Source organism: Sebastes umbrosus, chromosome 1 (genome assembly GCF_015220745.1).
Source record: "Sebastes umbrosus isolate fSebUmb1 chromosome 1, fSebUmb1.pri, whole genome shotgun sequence".
NCBI lineage: Eukaryota > Metazoa > Chordata > Actinopteri > Perciformes > Sebastidae > Sebastes > Sebastes umbrosus.
Window position 1 is genome coordinate 21,408,765 of NC_051269.1, and position 18,671 is coordinate 21,427,435.

The 18,671-nt window shown below is 38.7% G+C and overlaps 1 protein-coding gene across 3 annotated transcripts in view; it reads left to right on the plus strand.

Moving 5' to 3' along the window:
- stab1 (stabilin 1) overlaps positions 1-16,958 on the plus strand; it is a 102,303-nt gene extending 85,345 nt beyond the window's left edge. For 2 of the 3 annotated variants that reach the window (XM_037785967.1, XM_037785978.1), the window contains 10 exons: positions 856-1,000; positions 2,670-2,803; positions 3,376-3,541; positions 5,721-5,827; positions 8,591-8,710; positions 10,091-10,225; positions 11,748-11,852; positions 15,136-15,285; positions 15,942-16,046; positions 16,760-16,958. In XM_037785967.1, coding sequence (XP_037641895.1) covers positions 856-1,000; positions 2,670-2,803; positions 3,376-3,541; positions 5,721-5,827; positions 8,591-8,710; positions 10,091-10,225; positions 11,748-11,852; positions 15,136-15,285; positions 15,942-16,046; positions 16,760-16,828 — 1,236 coding nt within the window. In that variant the 3' untranslated portion in view covers positions 16,829-16,958. Of the gene's footprint in view, positions 1-855; positions 1,001-2,669; positions 2,804-3,375; positions 3,542-5,720; positions 5,828-8,590; positions 8,711-10,090; positions 10,226-11,747; positions 11,853-15,135; positions 15,286-15,941; positions 16,047-16,759 lie in introns of those variants that run through there. The other variant, XR_005208959.1, reaches the window with a different exon arrangement.
- Positions 16,959-18,671: the final 1,713 nt, after the last annotated feature.

The window sequence follows — 18,671 nt, forward strand, 5'->3', positions numbered from 1 at the left end:
TAATTACCTATTAAAAAATGTAGTCAGTAACCAAACCCAAGTATACCAATATTAAAATAACTTGATTGCTTTCCGTTACTTTTGGATTACCTCAATACCAAATATGCAAATAGAAACAATAAAAAATATCAATAAGATGATTTATCTTATTTAAACTTAATACATACTTATATATGTATATTCTGTAAGACAACATTACAATGTAACTGAAAATGGGGAAACACAAAAGAAATATGTCCTCTGCTCAGTGTATCTTTAAAGAAAAACGTACTTTTCTTGAAGCAGATTCAGGCAGTGGTTGGTCCTACCTGGAAATGTTCCTTTGAATGAGATGTGGAGTCCTTGGATGGCAGCATTTTCACAGCTGGAAGGCATCACTTGCATTGTACTATGATGTTGTTCCCCTTTTCTGCTTTACATACAAAATAATGTGCATTTTTTTTTAACAAGCCTTTTTTTCACTTTCAACGTTAGAGGCCATTGTGTTGTGAAGTGCTGTAATGTGTGCACATGTGCGTGGTAGTATACCATTCTTTATTTTAAAATGTATTTAAAAATTGTAATCCTGCTAATAATCCCCATTTTTGGTAAATATATCAGTAATCTGATTACATCTTTTTCTTCCTGTAATTGTAACGGAATACATTTACCTTTTTTATCATACCTTTATTACGTAACACCATTCCATGTATAGCCTGCTTATGACATAATATCTTAAATACACATAGAATAACATACCAATACTGGTTCAGAGAACTAGTTGGACAGAGGGGAGAAACAGGATCACTGACCAACCACATATCAGCACATAACCTGAATTAACCTGATGATCTCTGCGTAATCTGGTTCCTCCAGAACGAGCGTCAGTGCGAGTGCCTGCCGGGCTACTTGGGTAATGGTGTCCAGTGTCTGGAGAAGCTGGTGCCCCCTGTTGACCGTTGCCTGGAAGACAACGGAGGCTGCGACCCCGCGGCCATCTGCAAGGACCTGCATTACCACGGTAACACATCTTTACTGACTTTTATTTGAATGGTTATTACCATTGTAACACATCTGGACTGAACCAGTAGCTGTACTGTAATCATGTGTTGTGTTGCCTCTGCTGAGCAGGAGCCATGTTGACTCCACAGTCCTAATCCATTGCAGTTGCTACGGTAACGGTTGATTCTATAGCAGCTGACCTTTTATAGCATTCATGTTATCATGGTGATGTTATGGAGAACATTGTTTATTAGTTCAAGGTTTGAATAGCGATTTTTCAGGGACTGGTAAACAAACGTCAACAAGCAATCAGCTGGAATACAGCAGGTAACGCCCAGAGCCCGTTAAGGCCAAGACCTCGTTAGGGCTCGTTAAACATGGAACTTGTTAAAGGGATAGTTCACATGTTTTGAAGTGGGGTCGTATGAGGTAGTCAGTGTATTACCTACAGTAGATGGCGGTCGGCATGCCGCCAGTTTGAAGAAACAGACAGTAGTACCGGCACGGAAGCTAAGCATTTGTACTGCTGTGGACGGGGGCAGCAGCAAAACGTATTTTAGCCACCTAAAAGAAAGGCCCACCTAAAAAAATCAATATCAGTGTAGCGGGATAACGAGGATGATGAGGAGTTAAATAAAAATATTTTTTTTGGAATCCTCTTCCAGACACTATTCACGTTGACCTCCAGGTCGCTAATTGAAGTTAAGTGACAAGCCCACAGTTTACGACCGGCCTGGACAAACTCACAAGCAGAAACTGAAGAAGCAATACTAAGCTACATACTGGAGGTTTATGACCCCATCCACCTGTTTACAGGCTACCTAGCATTCCTCTGTCCATGCCGCCCTCAAAATCACACACAGACACGCATCCTATTGTAGGACTTTGGCGAATCAGAACTCACCCTTTAAAACACCAAAATCACACAATAACACAAACAAACTAACGGATCCGAGGCCGCGGTAGACCAGCAACTCCCATGTTCTGCAAGGTAAAATTACTGTCTTTGTCAAAGGAGTCTCTTGGATGCTGAACAAAGCCTGCTTAAGTCACATAGGTGCTGGATATACTAACGTTACCACCGAACACTTCTTCACTTCCCTGGAGTCACACGAGCGGATAGCCAATTGTAAGCAGAATCGCACCAGAGTTTATTTGCGACTTGTGTGTGTGTTTTCCCCCATGAGTAAGACTGTGTTTCCCCGGTTTATAACTGATACTAATTTATAACTTTATTAACGTTACCGCCTGCAAAATACCTCCACTAATTAAATCCATGCTCTACTTTATAACCACAGTGGTTATGTCAAAGCAAGCAACTAAGATGCCTATTTGAAAACGTGAGTGAGTGTGACGTTTGTATGAGCGGTTCTTAAGAAAGTTACAAGCAGCAACACCACAGGCCAAGCATTCGGCCCGTTCTCAACCGGCATGTTAACAGCGGGCACTGCACTAGTGTTAGTAGTACAATGGGGGAAACAATCTGACAGCCAATCAGAGGATTTTCTTTAGCTATGGTTTAATCCATTTTAATCAGTTACAATTTTTCATTTCAGTAGAATTTTCAGCCTTAAATCAATGCATTGCATTTTGTTTTCACCTGTAGAGATAACACTGTTGCACTGAGCTGTACAGGACTACAGTAATCTGATGTTAAGGTAAAAGGTAACCTGGTTATTGTGGTTCAGCCAACACAGCTGGAGTGTTCCACCTGCGCTCTCCAGACGGGAGATACAAGATGAACTTCAGTCAGGCCGACACCGCCTGCCAGGCCGAGGGCGCCACACTGGCCAGCTTTAAACAGCTGGGAGATGCACAGCAGGTAAACCCACCCACTGATGAGGTTTCCATAGAGACAATAGACAGATCAATACACCACACTCATGAATACGCATACAGTATACAGTATTTATAAGAAAAAAAGTTGTTGACCATTGTTTTTAGTAGAGATTGCAGCTATACTCTCCTAAACAGCTTTGTGAGTGAGAGCAGCGTGCTCCACCTTGACTTCTTAAATTCCTCCTGTTTGAGTAACGTTTACTTTTATGAGTACTGAGCCTTTTTTTGAAATGTCTTGATGAACAAGACTTTATTTAACAATTAACTCATTAATGCATGAGTATCTATCTTATTCACTCTCGAAAAGAAAACAAAAAAGTATAATTCCTCAAATGTTAAACTACGAATCCAGATTTATGCTCGAGGCAAGAAGTGCACACCGTAGATACCTACGGTGTCTGATTTACCCGTTGATAGAATCACCACAACATCAGATGGATGTATCCAACACATTATAACATCCTCTTCTAGTTAATTAAGAAGTATTACTTTCAGCAGTGCATGCTGGTGATGAATCATTTATCCTGCTGTCGCCCTCTTCTCTGGTCCTGACAGCTGGGAATGCATCGGTGTGTGGCCGGCTGGATCGAGGGGGGGAAGGTGGGATACCCGACCCGCTTTCCCTCGGCAAACTGTGGAGACAACCACGTGGGCCTGGTTATCTACAAAGAACCTGTGGACCAGAGCAGCAAATACGACGCCTACTGCTACAGGCTCAAAGGTACTATGGCAGCACACTCTCTGTGTTCAGACAGAGGCAGGCTTGTTGTTTTTATCACTGGAAATGTTTGTATTGGCTTTATAATCAAGGGCTGCAACTAGCAATGATTAATATTGTTATCTCAGCCAGGAGATTATGTATTTGGTCGTGTGCGCATCTCTATGTCCGTCTGTCCGTAGTTAATTTTGCATACTGCTGGACCCATCAGCCGAATATTTTTTGTGCTCATTTATGTTAGTATGCTCAAGGACCTCTCGTGATTGCAGTGATTCGCACTTTCTGAAAATATTTTATGATTTTATTGAATTTGTACCAAAATTGACTGCTGACTCCTCACTACTCTTAACCACCCGGTAGGGGCCGCATACACACACTCACACACACACACACACACACACACACCTACACGCTTGTGTGCATTTATTGGCAATTGCCTGCTGGCGATATTTTTTTTCCTGAGATGGCGAAGGCATGACCGTACTCTGCCTCTGTTTGGCTTACCCTGATATTCTTACCCTAACCAATCTCGCACCTCATGCCTAAACCTAACCAACCTAACCAACAAAGGCAACGAGTACTAGGCAATCAGAGACAGAGCAGGGCGGGTCATGCCTTGCCATCCTAGGAAAAACAAAAGTGTCCGTCGGTTGTTGGACTGACGGTGGACGGTTGGAAAATTTAAACATATCGCCCAGACCTACTGGCCAGCAGAGTCTTGCGGTGTGTTTGGCTAACAGCTAACGGGGGTAATACAGCTAACAGAGCTAACAGGTAACGGATCTCAACACACAGCGGGAAAGACAGTTTCTGTTCAGAGGAAGCGTTTAACAGTCAACATGAAGCGTTACACAGTGAACTGCAGTTTAGCTGCACGGAGCCGGTGCAGACAGCTGCATAGATTCAAATGAGAGTGTATGTGTTGCGTGAGACGTGCGAGTGAAACGACGTGTCTGATACGCTTGCAGTCTAGATGGGGGGCAATTGTGGTTTGTATTCATTCAATTAAACATTACATTAGGGTTCGTTGCCCACACACCTGGCGGAGATCTGCACTCTACTGAGTACACTTTTCTAGTTTTTTCTTTAATATGTCAGAAAACGTTCCCAGAGCTCTAGCTGACGTTTTAAGATTTAAATTATTCAGATTACAATGATATTTGGTTTGATTTATTGACAATATTGTAATATATTTATAAAATCCAACAACGATTTTTCTCAGGCACAGAGGGATAAAGTCCTGGATTTATTTCATATCATTGTTCATGTTGATGGAGACAAACATTCAATGTTTGACATTAAGAAATATAAAAAATAGGAGCTAGAAAATATAGAAAAATGTGAAAAGCCTCATATTTCAGAAGTTTGGTGTTTTGGCTTCACAAACAACTTAAATTATGAATCCATTGACAAAATTGTTGACAAAGTTTCTGTTCACTGGGAAATTGATAAGTTGACAAATTGTTTCAGCACCAATTTAATAATTTACAAATATGTGGGCTCCTGTGCTGCAATACACATAAACAATAGATCAATAAATGTAATTCTTGTGAAGCAGTGAGTCTAAGACCCCTTTACACCTGGCATCAAATGCGTCTCGTATCCAGATTGTATCTAGATATGATTTAACCTGATTACATTTACACCTGGTATTAAAATATGTGATTATGATTATGATATGAATGAGATCCAATCGCTCTGTCTGAAAGGGCTGAGAGGAAGTCTGCATGATGCACGGGCTCGCAGCTGGGCACTGCTGGAGAGACGGTGCGTAATGAGCGGATACATCAGCCTCAAAACGCTACACACACACACACACACACACACACACACGGTTGAAACTTTGACTATTTGCTGTTGATTACTACCAAAGCTCCGGGGCCCAACATTGTTTTACTCGGGACAGCCCTAGTACGTGAGTTTTGGGTGCATTTGCACCTGCAATTGTGTGGTCAAGCACTTTCCAAATTGCAATCCGATCACCCAAAATGCATTTTAATGCCAGGAGTGAAGGGATCTAATATCAATCACAGTTTATTCCACTGTAAGGAATTCTGGATAGTTAGTGTGAGTTGAGAGCTGATCTCTGATCAAAACGTCCGAAAGAAAAATCACAGGGTTGAGTTGAGACGTGAGACACCAGACCTAAAAATTATGTGTGTGTGTGTGTGTGTGTGTGCAGATGTTTCGTGTGCGTGTCCCGCTGGTTACATTGGAAATGGAGACTTCTGTAACGGTGTCCTGACCAGCGTCCTTGCAACGTACAGCAACTTCTCCATCTTTTACAAGGTGAGTGTGACAAGTTGGATCATTTAGTTGTAAAATGATCATTCTGGTTTATTATAACTTGGATCAGTATTTTCAGTTTTGGCCGTCATTTCTATCAGTAATAATAACATACAGCGTGTTCATAACTGGAGTATAGTGTTGTGCTTGGATTAGCTGATTCAGTTGTTTCATTCATATTTCACCATCGGTGGCTCATTCGCCAGCTGTTTGGTCACCAGCTGACTAATAACTTCTTTTTATGATATTACCATTGTGAGGCGCCAAACAGTGAGATTTTCAAATCATAGACACAATGACTTGAACAACCTTATTTTTATTAAATGATTTTATTTAATGGTGATTTCACTATTTTTTTTTTCTTATTTTTGGTATAAAGAGCTTTCTGGGTCTGATCCAGGTGTGTTTCATCAGTGAGTCATTTCCTCAGAACAAAACAGAGACTTTTTTGTCTCCTCAAACTTGATCAGAATCCAGTTTAGTCTTGTTCAGTACAACAGTGACAATGCAAAAAAATGTTTCAATAGCTGTTTTTAGTATAAAAACTAGGTGATAGTAGACATCAACAAAAGCACTGTACAAAGACAAAAAGTACTTCAAACTATACATACATTAGTGAAATACTTCTTGTGACTCTTACATTGTTAATCAAATCTTTGTGAGAGATAACACAGATGTCACATTCTAAAGATAACTGAGCTTTGGAAGACGTCCAGTTAACAGGGTAATGAAAAGAAAGAGGCAGCTGCTTTCAGCTGATACTGTAGATAGGGAGGCTCAATGTTGACCGAACTACCCCCACAAAAATTAAGCTGTAGGAGGATTCAGTCCAAGGTCTGACTTCAAATGTGGAGCAACAAAAGACAAAACTATGACACAGAACTTGTGAACTACGGATGTGTTCAGGGATTGCAGTTATGTAGTTAAAAAACCAGCCCAGTTTGTCTTCTGGCTCAATGTTAAAGTCCTGTCTTCTGTTACTGCATGAACGCATTGACCTTATATATATTCAGCAACAACGAAGTGCTCTGACTCTGTTGTTTTGTCTTTTAATTCCCTATTTATACTGGAAAAGGGAATGTGTTGGGTTGTGTACATTGACATCTGCTGCTTGTGATCAACCTGAGGCTACATTTTAGCAAATATCGCAGGACCCACAGCGTTGGATTAAAATAACAGACTCTCGTCGGCCATTATTTACGTAGCAGCTAGGTTTAGGCGATATGACGAGATTATCGTTCAATATGATATTGTATATAAAAAAAAGTAACATGCTAGCATATATCCGACACTGTACGTAATTACTAAGGCTGACCCGAATGTTTTTTTTTTAATATATGCATTAACCTACCCCAAAAATCCCAAATAGCCCATGAAATAAGAGTTATTCTCAGACGTGTAGCGCTGTTTGTTGTGTGTGTCGGTGCAGCACAGTCCCGGGCACTGAAACAGAGACGAGTCTCAACAATGCCATGTCTTTTATTTTATATGTTGACATGTTGGCTACAGTCTATTTATGTATTCATTTGTTTATAGGCCTACATATGAGCAAATTTGTTTTTATGGGCTATCGCTGTAATTTATTTGATGTGATTATTGCATTATGTGGCGCTGCTGACTGAGCGGGACCGAGGGCTCTGCGCTTCCGGGAGCGTAATGGGATGCTTCCTGCATAAAGATGTGACGCAGCGGGGGGTTTTACGTATATAGTGTAAAATAGCGCTAACTGCCAATACATTGTGGCCACTTTGTGGCTGCTTATAGGTATTGCAACATATGCGTCCTCAGTCCATAGATTAATTATAAGAATTTTGTATATCCTTGTTTTTCTTAAAGCAATTACGTCAATAGGGGAATTTCAATATCGTCCAAACCTAGTAGTAGCTCTAATGGGATCAGTTCTCCTGCACAAAGCAGGGATCAGGGATCAATGGTGACTGATCAATGTGTTGGTATTTGCATTTTATTATGTGTTTATAACAATTATGATAAGATAACAGAAGGTATCTCAGTGTGGTTGTTCAAAATGTGTTAATACAATATTTCTTCATCCAAAACAGACTAGACTCATTTGCTTAATTATACTGTGATACACAGTTCAGTTTTCAATGATATGGGCTTGTAATTGTGTAACAAGCTAATTAGTCAAAATTATATTATCAATTCAATGCATATTATACATTACATAGATGGGTGAAAAGATGTGTTTTAATTCAAGTTGATTAATGAGATTCCAGAAGTAAAAATCAGCTGGTTTAGTGATCGTTTGTGACGAATGTAAGTAATCTTAATAACTTCATCGCTCTGATCAGTGCTTTTGACATTTTTCGCCATAGAAACATCGGGCTGCTTCTCCAACTCACAATATTTTTGTGCCAAAATCATCTTTTTAATCTGATGTTTGTGGTGGATGTGGTGTTGTCAGGTCACACAACCTCTAAAATGTGGACAGGTGTTGCCAGCTTTGTGAAATGTACAGTAGGCTGTCTGAACTAATCGGGACAGAGATTTTTGAGAAATACTTATTATAGCCAACAATAGCAGTTGAAGTTAAGAGATACAATCCGAAATGGAACAACCAAGCCAAAAAAAGGGCGGGCCTAGGATCAATATCTGGACTCCCAAATACCAGATGAATCAACTGGACCAGGTCCACGCACTCTAATCTTCCTCTGTGGTCTACGTTTGGTCCAGCATTGTTCTGTGGTGCTAACTTCATGTCCTCTTTCTCCCTCTTTCTCTCTCTCTCTCTCTCTCTCTCTGTAGTTGTTGTTGGACTATAGTGGTCAGTCCTCAGAGGGCAAACAGCTCGTTGAATTTATGTCTCACATGAAGTCTGAGGTCACACTGTTTGTTCCTCATAACGCTGGCTTCGCCCCAAACCAGGTGATGTACCCTTCAATAATTACCTACTAATTACTAAATGCATAAGAAAAAAACAACACTAATTACCCTTTTTGCTTACATGATCTCAAGTTAACTGACTTTAATGTTTTTGAATATATAAAAAACTAATAACCTAAACAAGTCAGAAGTATTTTATGTTACTGTTTTACTTGCCAATCTGTGTATCACTTAATGGTCAACATTTAGAAATAAATAGACATTTACAACAGTAGGATAAAAACATTTAACAGAAATTAAAAAGATTGAAGCACAGAAAAAGAAATTGAGGAGGTTAACAAATGGAAACATCTAAAGGTAAATAAGAGGCCCGAGTTATGAGCCCTGAGGAACTCCAGACATGTTGGTTCAGTTAGATAACTTTTTTTTACTTAAATAAAAGAAGTGAATACATACAGTATGACAAATACAGCATACAGTATGTGACAATAAAATAAGACTGACAGGGATATTCACATGAAACATGAAACATAAATTACTATTTAACAGCAAAATAAGAAGTGACATTCAGAAGCTAAATACATTATACATATATCAGGATATCTACTGTGTACGTACAATAAATAACATATGTATGATTCTAGCTATATAGGAAATACAAAATATAGAAAATAAACAGGAAAGATCTAATAGTCAATTTCACAATCATACATTTTAAAAGCTCCTCTAAAAGCTTTTTGTGCCACAATCTAATGGTTTTATTAGTATTTTAGACAGCAGCAACAACATATATATATATTAAAAAAAAAATGTGTCAAGAGGTAAGTTCATTATCATATACATACAGCCAACCTCATATATAGATACATATAGATACAGTATATACATATGTCTATATCTCGAACGCATTCATATACATATACACTTAGACACATTCGCTAACACAATTATCTATTCTATTATACAGACAAAAAAAGGACATTTACATCCCTATAGTTGACCTTTATCAACATCATTTTTATTTTTATTTTTTTAACTCCAATCTTCTCCAATCTGGTTGCATTAGTATTAACTTTATATTAACTTTTTTTATTAATTTATTAATTAATCATACATTTTTAGTAATACGTATTGTATATTTCACATTTATATATACATACATATACACATATTACTTTAAGGAATAGTTACAGTATGTACAGTAGGTGTGTTAAGTTTAAATTAACTGTTAGCATTACAATTATTACAAACTACATACTACAACTAACGACTATAGAGAGTACAGTAGTCTTTTAGTTAGTTCAGTTTGTTCAATCAGAATACTAGCACGTTCCAACTGACAGAGCTGTGAATGAAATCTAATCTGTTTATACTGTGTGTGTGTGTGGGTGTGTGTGTGTGTGTGCGTGCGTGTGTGTTTAGACTCTTTCTGGTAGAGATCTTGAGTATCACATCTCAACCAATCACAGCAGACGACCATTCAAGGATCTGAGACACCAGGAAGTCATCAAATCCAGGCTTGGGTTCAACCTGACTGTTACCCATGGCAACAACGAGGTCAGAAACACACACATACAAACCTCTCAGGCAGAGGTCACGTTAACCAAATATTTTCCATAATTGACTGAATTTTTTAACAATAATGGAAAAATCAAAGTTTCGGAAGGACTGGAGGCCTTTGAGCACGTCTGTGATGACCACTGGGGGGCACAGAGCGGTGCCGGTGCAGCTACACCACTGGTGCAGAAGGAGTGCATGCTGCGAGATTTCCTCCCGGTGAAGCGAGTGTTTGCAGGAACGGGAAATCCCACTTTCGGAGAGTCTGGTAATTCCAGTCTCCAGTGTAGCAGCAGAGTGCGGGTTCAGCCTTCAGAACAAAATTAAAACGGCCATGAAAAGTCCTCTGTCCAAGCCAAAGACGCAAAAACTAATGACAATTGTCCCTGCAGCCAGTCTTCCTTGGTACGTTTGATTACGCACAAGCGTGCACTTAGTTTAAGTCCATGCGGACCAGGAGGAAGGTTTGAGTTCAGGTTAGGCTACAGCAGGACAATTCTTGTAAATTTTCTTGTTTGTTCTCGGGCTGCACAATTATCGAATATTAATTAATTATTAACAGCTAGAGATGTCGTAGCTGTGGAAGTGACAGATAGCTGCAATTTGGAACAACTGCAAGTGTAAAATAAGCCGTGGAGGAACAACCTTAAAACATTTGGAACAATGAACTTAACCAGACACTTATTATATTGTGATTCATTCACATGATGCTGCTCAGAATAAACAGTGTTTTATAAAAATAACCACTATAGATGACAATAACAAAGGAAAAGAATGACATTATGAATTTTATGACGGTTGGAATATAGAACAACTTGGAAGTGAAAGCAGCGCTCAAAATTATCATTCTGGCCATAATCGTGCAGCCCTAGTTTGCTCATATTTTAATTGTAATAGTCTATTTTTGTAAAATTGCATTGTTCATATTTGCCTGTTTGTGCACGATGGCTGCCATGTTTTTAGTGGCCTCCGCTATCACTGCGGAAAAAAAATAATTTATCTGCTTTGTGTGTGTTGACATGAAAAGTGACCGCAGTCGGTCTCTGTTCATCTTTTCTCTCCATGACCTTATAAATGCATAATCTACAAGCTTGTATATTCATTTATAAATACACAAACACACACACACACAGCGAGCCCCACCGCTGCGCTCAGTCCTCGTCTCTGTAATTGTCTTAGTCCTCAGTCCAAAATTTTAAATTTATTAAAAAAAGATAGATGTAATCATTTCCAAAATTCACAACCTGTTTTTATGTAAAGAAATATTCGACTTTACTCCGTATTGGTTGGTGTTTAGCCGTCAGGGTTTTTCCTTGCTCAGAATGGGCCGATACACAATACACACACACCTACACACACTCATATATATATATATGCGTGGGTATGTGTGTGTGTATATATATTTATATACTGCTTTCAGGTCCATGAATCCAAACACAGAAATAAAAGTAAACGATCAGAGATGTTTATTACTTTACTTTATTATGTGTCTTTGTTATTCATTTTGATGATCTCCCCTCAGAGCTCTAAGATGGTGAACCGGCGGCTGCTGTTGGTTTGGGACATTCCTGCTGTGAACGGGATCATCCACGTCATCGAGGCACCGCTGACAGCCCCCCCTGAACCGGTGAGTGAAGATGGTTTAACCCAGAGCTGCTGACAATTAAGGTCCAGACACACCAAACAGACATCAAGGAGCTAGCGGCCGACTCTTTGTCGCCTCAAGTCAGCTGTGTCTTGGCCAAAAAGTTGCACTTTAACACACCGCAAAAACTACAGCCAACGGCCGACTACCATGTACATCCTGCGTCTGCTTTAGAGAAAATAACTCTCCACACCAGTAGGCGGCAGTGGTCTGTATTCTTCATTCAAAAAAGGAAACCGGAAAACCGAATGCGGATATACAAGCTGTTGTTACGATACGTACATGAAGTCTAAGCAGTGTTTGCCAACCATTTTCACCCCACTCTCACTCACCACTTAGCTTCATTCCAGATGGCCATGTCTTTGTGAAAATATCCGTGTGTTAGAATGAGCAGAAGAGATGAAGATGAAAAATGAGAAGAGCCTTCTGTGTGTAGGGCACTTGACTTTACTCGTTTGCTTGCTTTCCTCACTTTCGTTTCTCTTCTTGTGCACTGATTCACTTAAGCTGAACAGCCAATCAGAATGTTTTCTCTCACCGACGAGCTCCTCCGCCAATTCAATATGCTGAATCGGCCCAAAGGCCTCCGACACTGGCAGACTAGAACCAGCGGTGCAGGACACACTACAAAAACGAAGGCGACAGACGCTCGCCGACGGCCTGAAATTGACCGGTGTGTCAGGGCCTTCTGGGTAAATTCTACCCTATGTCACAGAACAAACACCAAACAATGCCACGGTAAAAAAAAACAAGCAATAAAGTGCCTCCGCTCTGACCATCCTGCTATGTTGATTTGATTGAGAATGTCCGATCTACTCCTATATTGTATTTCTATGGCTGTATCGTGAACTGCTGCACTTCTGAGCGCAGCCACCGGGAGGCACCATGACGACCTTTCCCTCTCCGTTCTGCAGCGCTTTCTAATTTGAATGATCTGCCTGTTGTTGCCAGGCAACAGCTACAGCTGTGGGCAGGGAGCAGATGGCTGTGTTTAGTTTCTTGGCACAGTTTTCAGGAAATGAAGATTCAATCAGATGAGTTTGAGATAACATCATAACTCTGATCAATATTCATGATGTGGGACACAAGAAAATTATGACTAGATCACAACAGATTAATCTGAAGCCTTTAGCTAAATAATTATTTATTTTATTCCCCCAAATGACTCAATGTTCAGTGTTCACCTTATTTCCACTCGTTCTCACCCCTCCCTCATACTGACTGTCAATTTAACACATTTTGATGTGAATCTTCTTCAGATTTTCAATTTAAACAGTAATGTTCTAATTTGTAATTAATTCAAATACATAAATAACAAATTGACGTCTACTTGTGGCCATGTTTTGTCTGGACACACCTTCATAGTTCTGTTTCAGGATCTCTAGTATTTGGATCAAGTAGCTGGTGAAAATCAATAAAATCCTAATGTTACCCATCTCTATTGGTGTTATGAATACAATACGTTATGAATCTATTTTGTTATTGCCAATCATTCCAGACCTCTGACCTTCAATAAAAATCTGATGCGGACCTTTTAGTAATAAGTTTGAGAACCCCTGGTATAGCATGTCATACAAATTAATTTAGTATGACATTAAAAAGTCATAGTATAGTATGCCATAAAAGTCCATGAAGTATGTTTTAAAAAGTCATTACAAAATTTGTAGTATATCATGTCATTAAAAGGTCATAGTATAGCATGCCATAAAAATGTAATAAAACAGTCACAGCATAGTATGCCAAAAAAATTGATAAAAAAGTCATAGTATAGTATGCCATAAAAGTCAGTTTAGTATGATTTAAAAAAGTCATTAAAAAAATTGTAGTATAGTATGCCATAAAAATGTGATAAAAAAGTCATAGTATAGTATGCCTTAAAGGGACTATTTGTAACTTTCAGAAATGCTTCTTAACAGCGACACCTGTGGCCGTGAAATCAACGGAAGTCAGCGTCGGGCTCGCGCTTGCTCGCTCTAAATATACCTGAACGAGCGTCGCTCAAAACAGTGAGGCGACACACGTCAGCTAAAACCACAATATCACTCTATATTTCAGCTGCTTGGCAGTAATGTTAGCTGACCAGACGAAGGTCTCTCCATGAACATGATTTAGATCTGATCCTAGTGTTGGCTTTTCCTGCCTAAGTGCAGGCTGATGCAGCGGGGCTCTGCAGCGTGTCTCCCTGCTCTCTCCGCCCGCAGCCGGAAGAGCAGAGGAGACACCGGCACCCGGTCGGTAACGAGAAGACAACGTAACTCTCTGAAGAGCTCCGTCACTTCACAAGACACGGAAAACCTCTGTTGGTCTGGAGGAGCTGCAGCATTTATTTCTGCACAAACGTCCCCTCTACATTCACTAGATATTCTCAGAGCTAAACTAACTCTTCTGCAGTGAGGAGTGAACGCGCGTTCACGTCTAGAGGTGGAGCAAGCTGAGCTGTCTGAGTGAAGGCGAACAGGCAGAGGAGGAGGGTACAGCGGCTACACGCGAACGCGCATAACCGAGCGCGCATGTGTGCCGACCCGCTACATTTATACGCTTACAAAGTTACAAATAGTCCCTTTAAGAAAGTCATACAAAATAAATGAATAAATAAATAAACTCAGGCTTTGATGACTTACGTTGACACGTGAAGTATTGCTGGCCATCTTTCGTGTCATATCTTTGGGGTACAACACATGCACAGTAAAAAGCTGGTCTGCACTCACCGTAAATTGAGCCAATAGCAACGCACAACCATGAGTCACACCCTGTAGCTCAAGACCGTGTCCCAGCCTCTTTCAATCAGACTTGTATACGAGTTCTTCCTGTGATGGAAACCAAAATGTCTGCCAGAGTCACTTATCAGGAGGATCAGTCCTGTTTGTCTTCTCATTTGATATTTAATATTAATTATTCATTTAAATTGGCTGAATTTTCATCTTCCTCTGAGGAAATAAAGCTGAGTCAGTCTCCATGGTGACAGAAAAAAATCGTATGGCATGCCATAAAAATGTCATAGTATAGTATGTCATAAAAAAAGTCATAAAAACCTGACACCGAGGGTCACGTCTCCATGGTGCCAGTGCACCAAAGTGTAGCTGTTGCCATGGTAATTAGAACTGGACAGATAAAGTGTGTGTGTGTGTGTGTGTGTGTGTGTGTGTGTGTGCTTGTGCGTGCGTGCGTGCGAGAAGACATCCAGTGGTGAGGACCAAAAAGTTGAATGTGATGTCTTCACAGATGTAGTAGTTCTTGTGTGTGATGTCATACCTGTTACCTCCAGATTCCCCATCATGCAACGCGAGGCCACGCCAGCTCAAGTGGCACAGTGTCAGCCATCTTGGTGTCGGTGTTGCTGGCGTGTGTGTTGGCTGCACTCGGCTACTACGTCTTCAAACACAAGACGGACGCCTTCCGCTTCCACTACTTCAGAGTGAGTGACACACACACACACACACACACACACACACACACACTGTGTAAAAGCGTCACAGATGAATCTTAAACTAAAGTCTGATGGAGATGAGCTCCTGTAACAACCAGAACTGGAAACACTACAGAGCAGCTTCACCACATTCAGCCAAACAAATGAAACATTTGTAGTAATCTGGTTACTGTAAATATGTTTGTGTAAATATACATGCAGCAGGTCAGTAATCACATTTCTACCCTAACCCTGACCTTATTTTGGAAGCATGGCTTTCTTATTTAACTGTATTTGTGATACAAGACACTGATTTTGGGGGGAAGAGGACGCGGTCTCAGATAGAGCTGAGATTTTCCTCACAGAGTGTCTGAATTAAATAAATAACTCAAATGTTCAGCGGTGGAAACTGACGACTAGAGCATACTTTCAATTAGTTTTACCTCGTAAAACTCCGACGGCCCGCCGGCGGGCCTGGTTGCTATTCTGTCTTTCAGAGGTTGTTGCGGGCTGAGTTTTATTTAGATATATGAATGTACATGGGTTCTATGGGTACCCACGAGTCTCCCCTTTACATCACTGCATGATGTTTCATGCAGTGATTTTACATTACAAATATCAATCAGATATATCCTGTTAACAGTCATTTGTTTCCTCTGTGACAGAATGAGGATGAAGACGGTGCGGCGGGCGGCAGGATGAAACCCACGTTGGTCTCCATCCCCAACCCTCTGTACAGCGGCTCTAGAGCCTTCAGCGAGCCATTTGGGGTGAGTTGACCAATCAGATACTGACTGAACAGTTTCATCAGCATTTGACTTTCATTATTTTTGTTGACCTACTATACTATCACTTTTTTTTTTACATACTATACTATGCCTTTTTTTTTTACATACTATATGACTTTTTTTTATTTTTTTAACATACTATACTATGACGTTTTTTAAAAAAAATTCTACATACTTTACTATGATTTTTTTTTTTTTTCGCTACATACTATACTATGATTTTTTTTCAACATACTATACTTTGACTTTTTATTTTATCGACATACTATGCTAAGACTTATTTTATTTTTTTTGACATACTATACCATGACTTTTTTCTGTTTTTTCGACATACACTTGTGATTCTGTCTATTCTGAATGTTCTTGTTTGGCGACCTTTAGCAGGTTATTTCCAAACTTTCAAGCAATCACGTCTGTGGTTGGAACCGCAGTCTGGCCTTTGTTTTTAGTTACCACTTTTAAATTGACTACATTTTCAGCAGAAAGGCACCCCAAGAGGTCATAACCTTTCTGTGAAACTGTACCGGTCATAGGTGAAGAGAATCACAAAATCCAGACCACTTTCTGCACTCCTGACCTCAACTTCAATTTAGGATCCTTTAACACCCTGAGGGATTGAAACTGGGAATAGCCATAAATATTGACTTTTTGTGCGGTTGGTTCCCTGGTTTGACAATTTTCTCTCCTTCCTACAGGACGCCGGTCAGGGGTTGGAGCCATTAGAACCTGAAGAACCTCCAAATATTCTGGACCTGGACCAGTAGAACCACTAAAACTAGAGATGTCTGTCTACATACCACAATAACCTGTTGGCTTTAAAATGGTTCATGTTCATCTGTATCCAAGTAAGAAATAAATCTGTATCCAAATAAGAAAAGTGGTCAGTTTACTTAACCTAGAAGCTCTCTTTATTTTTCTCATTAGCAATGCATCAATTGATTCTGTGTAAAGTGAAGATTTCTGATGAATTGTCACCAACTTTGAAGCCCAATGGTGCATTTTAGCCTCTTTAAGCTCCTAGTTTACATTTACGGTTTGGTTTTCAGAAAGTAGTCTCTAGTGAATCCACTGTGCACTACCTGCTCAGCACTTAACAGCAGATAGACAGTTAAAGACTAGCTGGTGAAGAAATTGGAGAATGTTGAAAGAATTCATAGTATGTCGAAAAAGTTTATAAAAAGTCATTGTCGAAAAAATTCATGAAAAATTAATAGTATAGTGTGTTGAAAAAAGTCATAGTATAGTATGCCTAAAAAAGTCATGGAATACCATGTCGAAAAAAAAATAAAATAAAAAAAGGTCATAGTATAGTATGCCAAAAAAGTCCTAAAGTATTAGATGTCGAAAAAAGTTGTAGTGTATTATGTTTAAAAAAAAGTCATAGTATAGTATGTCGAAAATTAAAAAAGTCATAGTTTAGGATGTCGAAAATTAAAAAAGTCATAGTTTAGGATGTCGAACAAAGTCATATTATAGTATTTAAAAAAAAGTCATAAAAAGTCAGAGTATATTATGTAAAAATAAAAAGTCATAAAAAGTCATAGTATGTTGAAAAAAGTCATAAAAAAGTCATGGTATAGTATGTCGAAACAAAGTCATGAAAAAGACTATAATATATCGAAAAAAGTCATAGTATAGCATGTACACAAAAGTCATAGTAGAGTGTCGGAAAAAAACATAGTATAGTATGTTGAATAAGTCATAGTACAGTGTATTAAAATAACTTATAGTATGTCGAAAAAAGTCATAAAAAGTCATACTACAGTATATTGAAAAAAGTCACGGTATAGTATGTCGAAAAAAAATCAGATTTGTAAGAAAAAAGTTAAAAAAAAGTCATTGTATAGTATGTCGGAAAAATTCATACAAATAATCATAGTATAGTTTTTCATAGTATAGTATGTCAGAAAAAGTCATAGGTTAGAATGTTGAAAAAACTTTTTAAAAAGTCAGAGTATAGAATGTCGAAAAAGTCCTAAAGTAATAGAGTACGTCGAAAAAAGTCATAGTATAGTATGTCAAAATATTTTTTAAAAAGTCATAGTATACCATGTTGAAAAACGTAAAAAAAAAAAAAAAAGTCATACTATACTATTTCAAATAAAGTCATAAAGTCATAGTATAGTACGTCGAAAAAAGTCATAATATAGTATGTCGAAAAACATCATAAAAAGTCTTAGTTCAAAGTCAAGTAGTCTTAAGTCTTAAGAAAAGGGAGTCTCTAAGAAGTCTTAAGTCAAAGGATAGTATTTCGAGAAAAGTCAAACAAAAGTGAAAGTATAGTACGTCGAAAGAAAGTTCTAAAAAGTCATAGTATGTATAGTATGTCGAAAAAAGAGGCATAGTACAATACGCGAAAAAAGTCAAAAAAGTCATAGTATAGTATGTTGAGAAAAGTCATAAAAATATAGTTTATTATGTCTAATAAACATTTTTTAAATTCATCGCAAAGTATGTAAAAAAAAAAGTCATAGTACTGTATGTCGAAAAAAGTCATAAAACAGTCATAGTATATTAAGTAAAAAAAATCATGATATAGTATGTCATAAAATACTCAGAAAAAGACATATTTTACTATGTAAAAAAACGTCATAAAAGTTCTTAGTT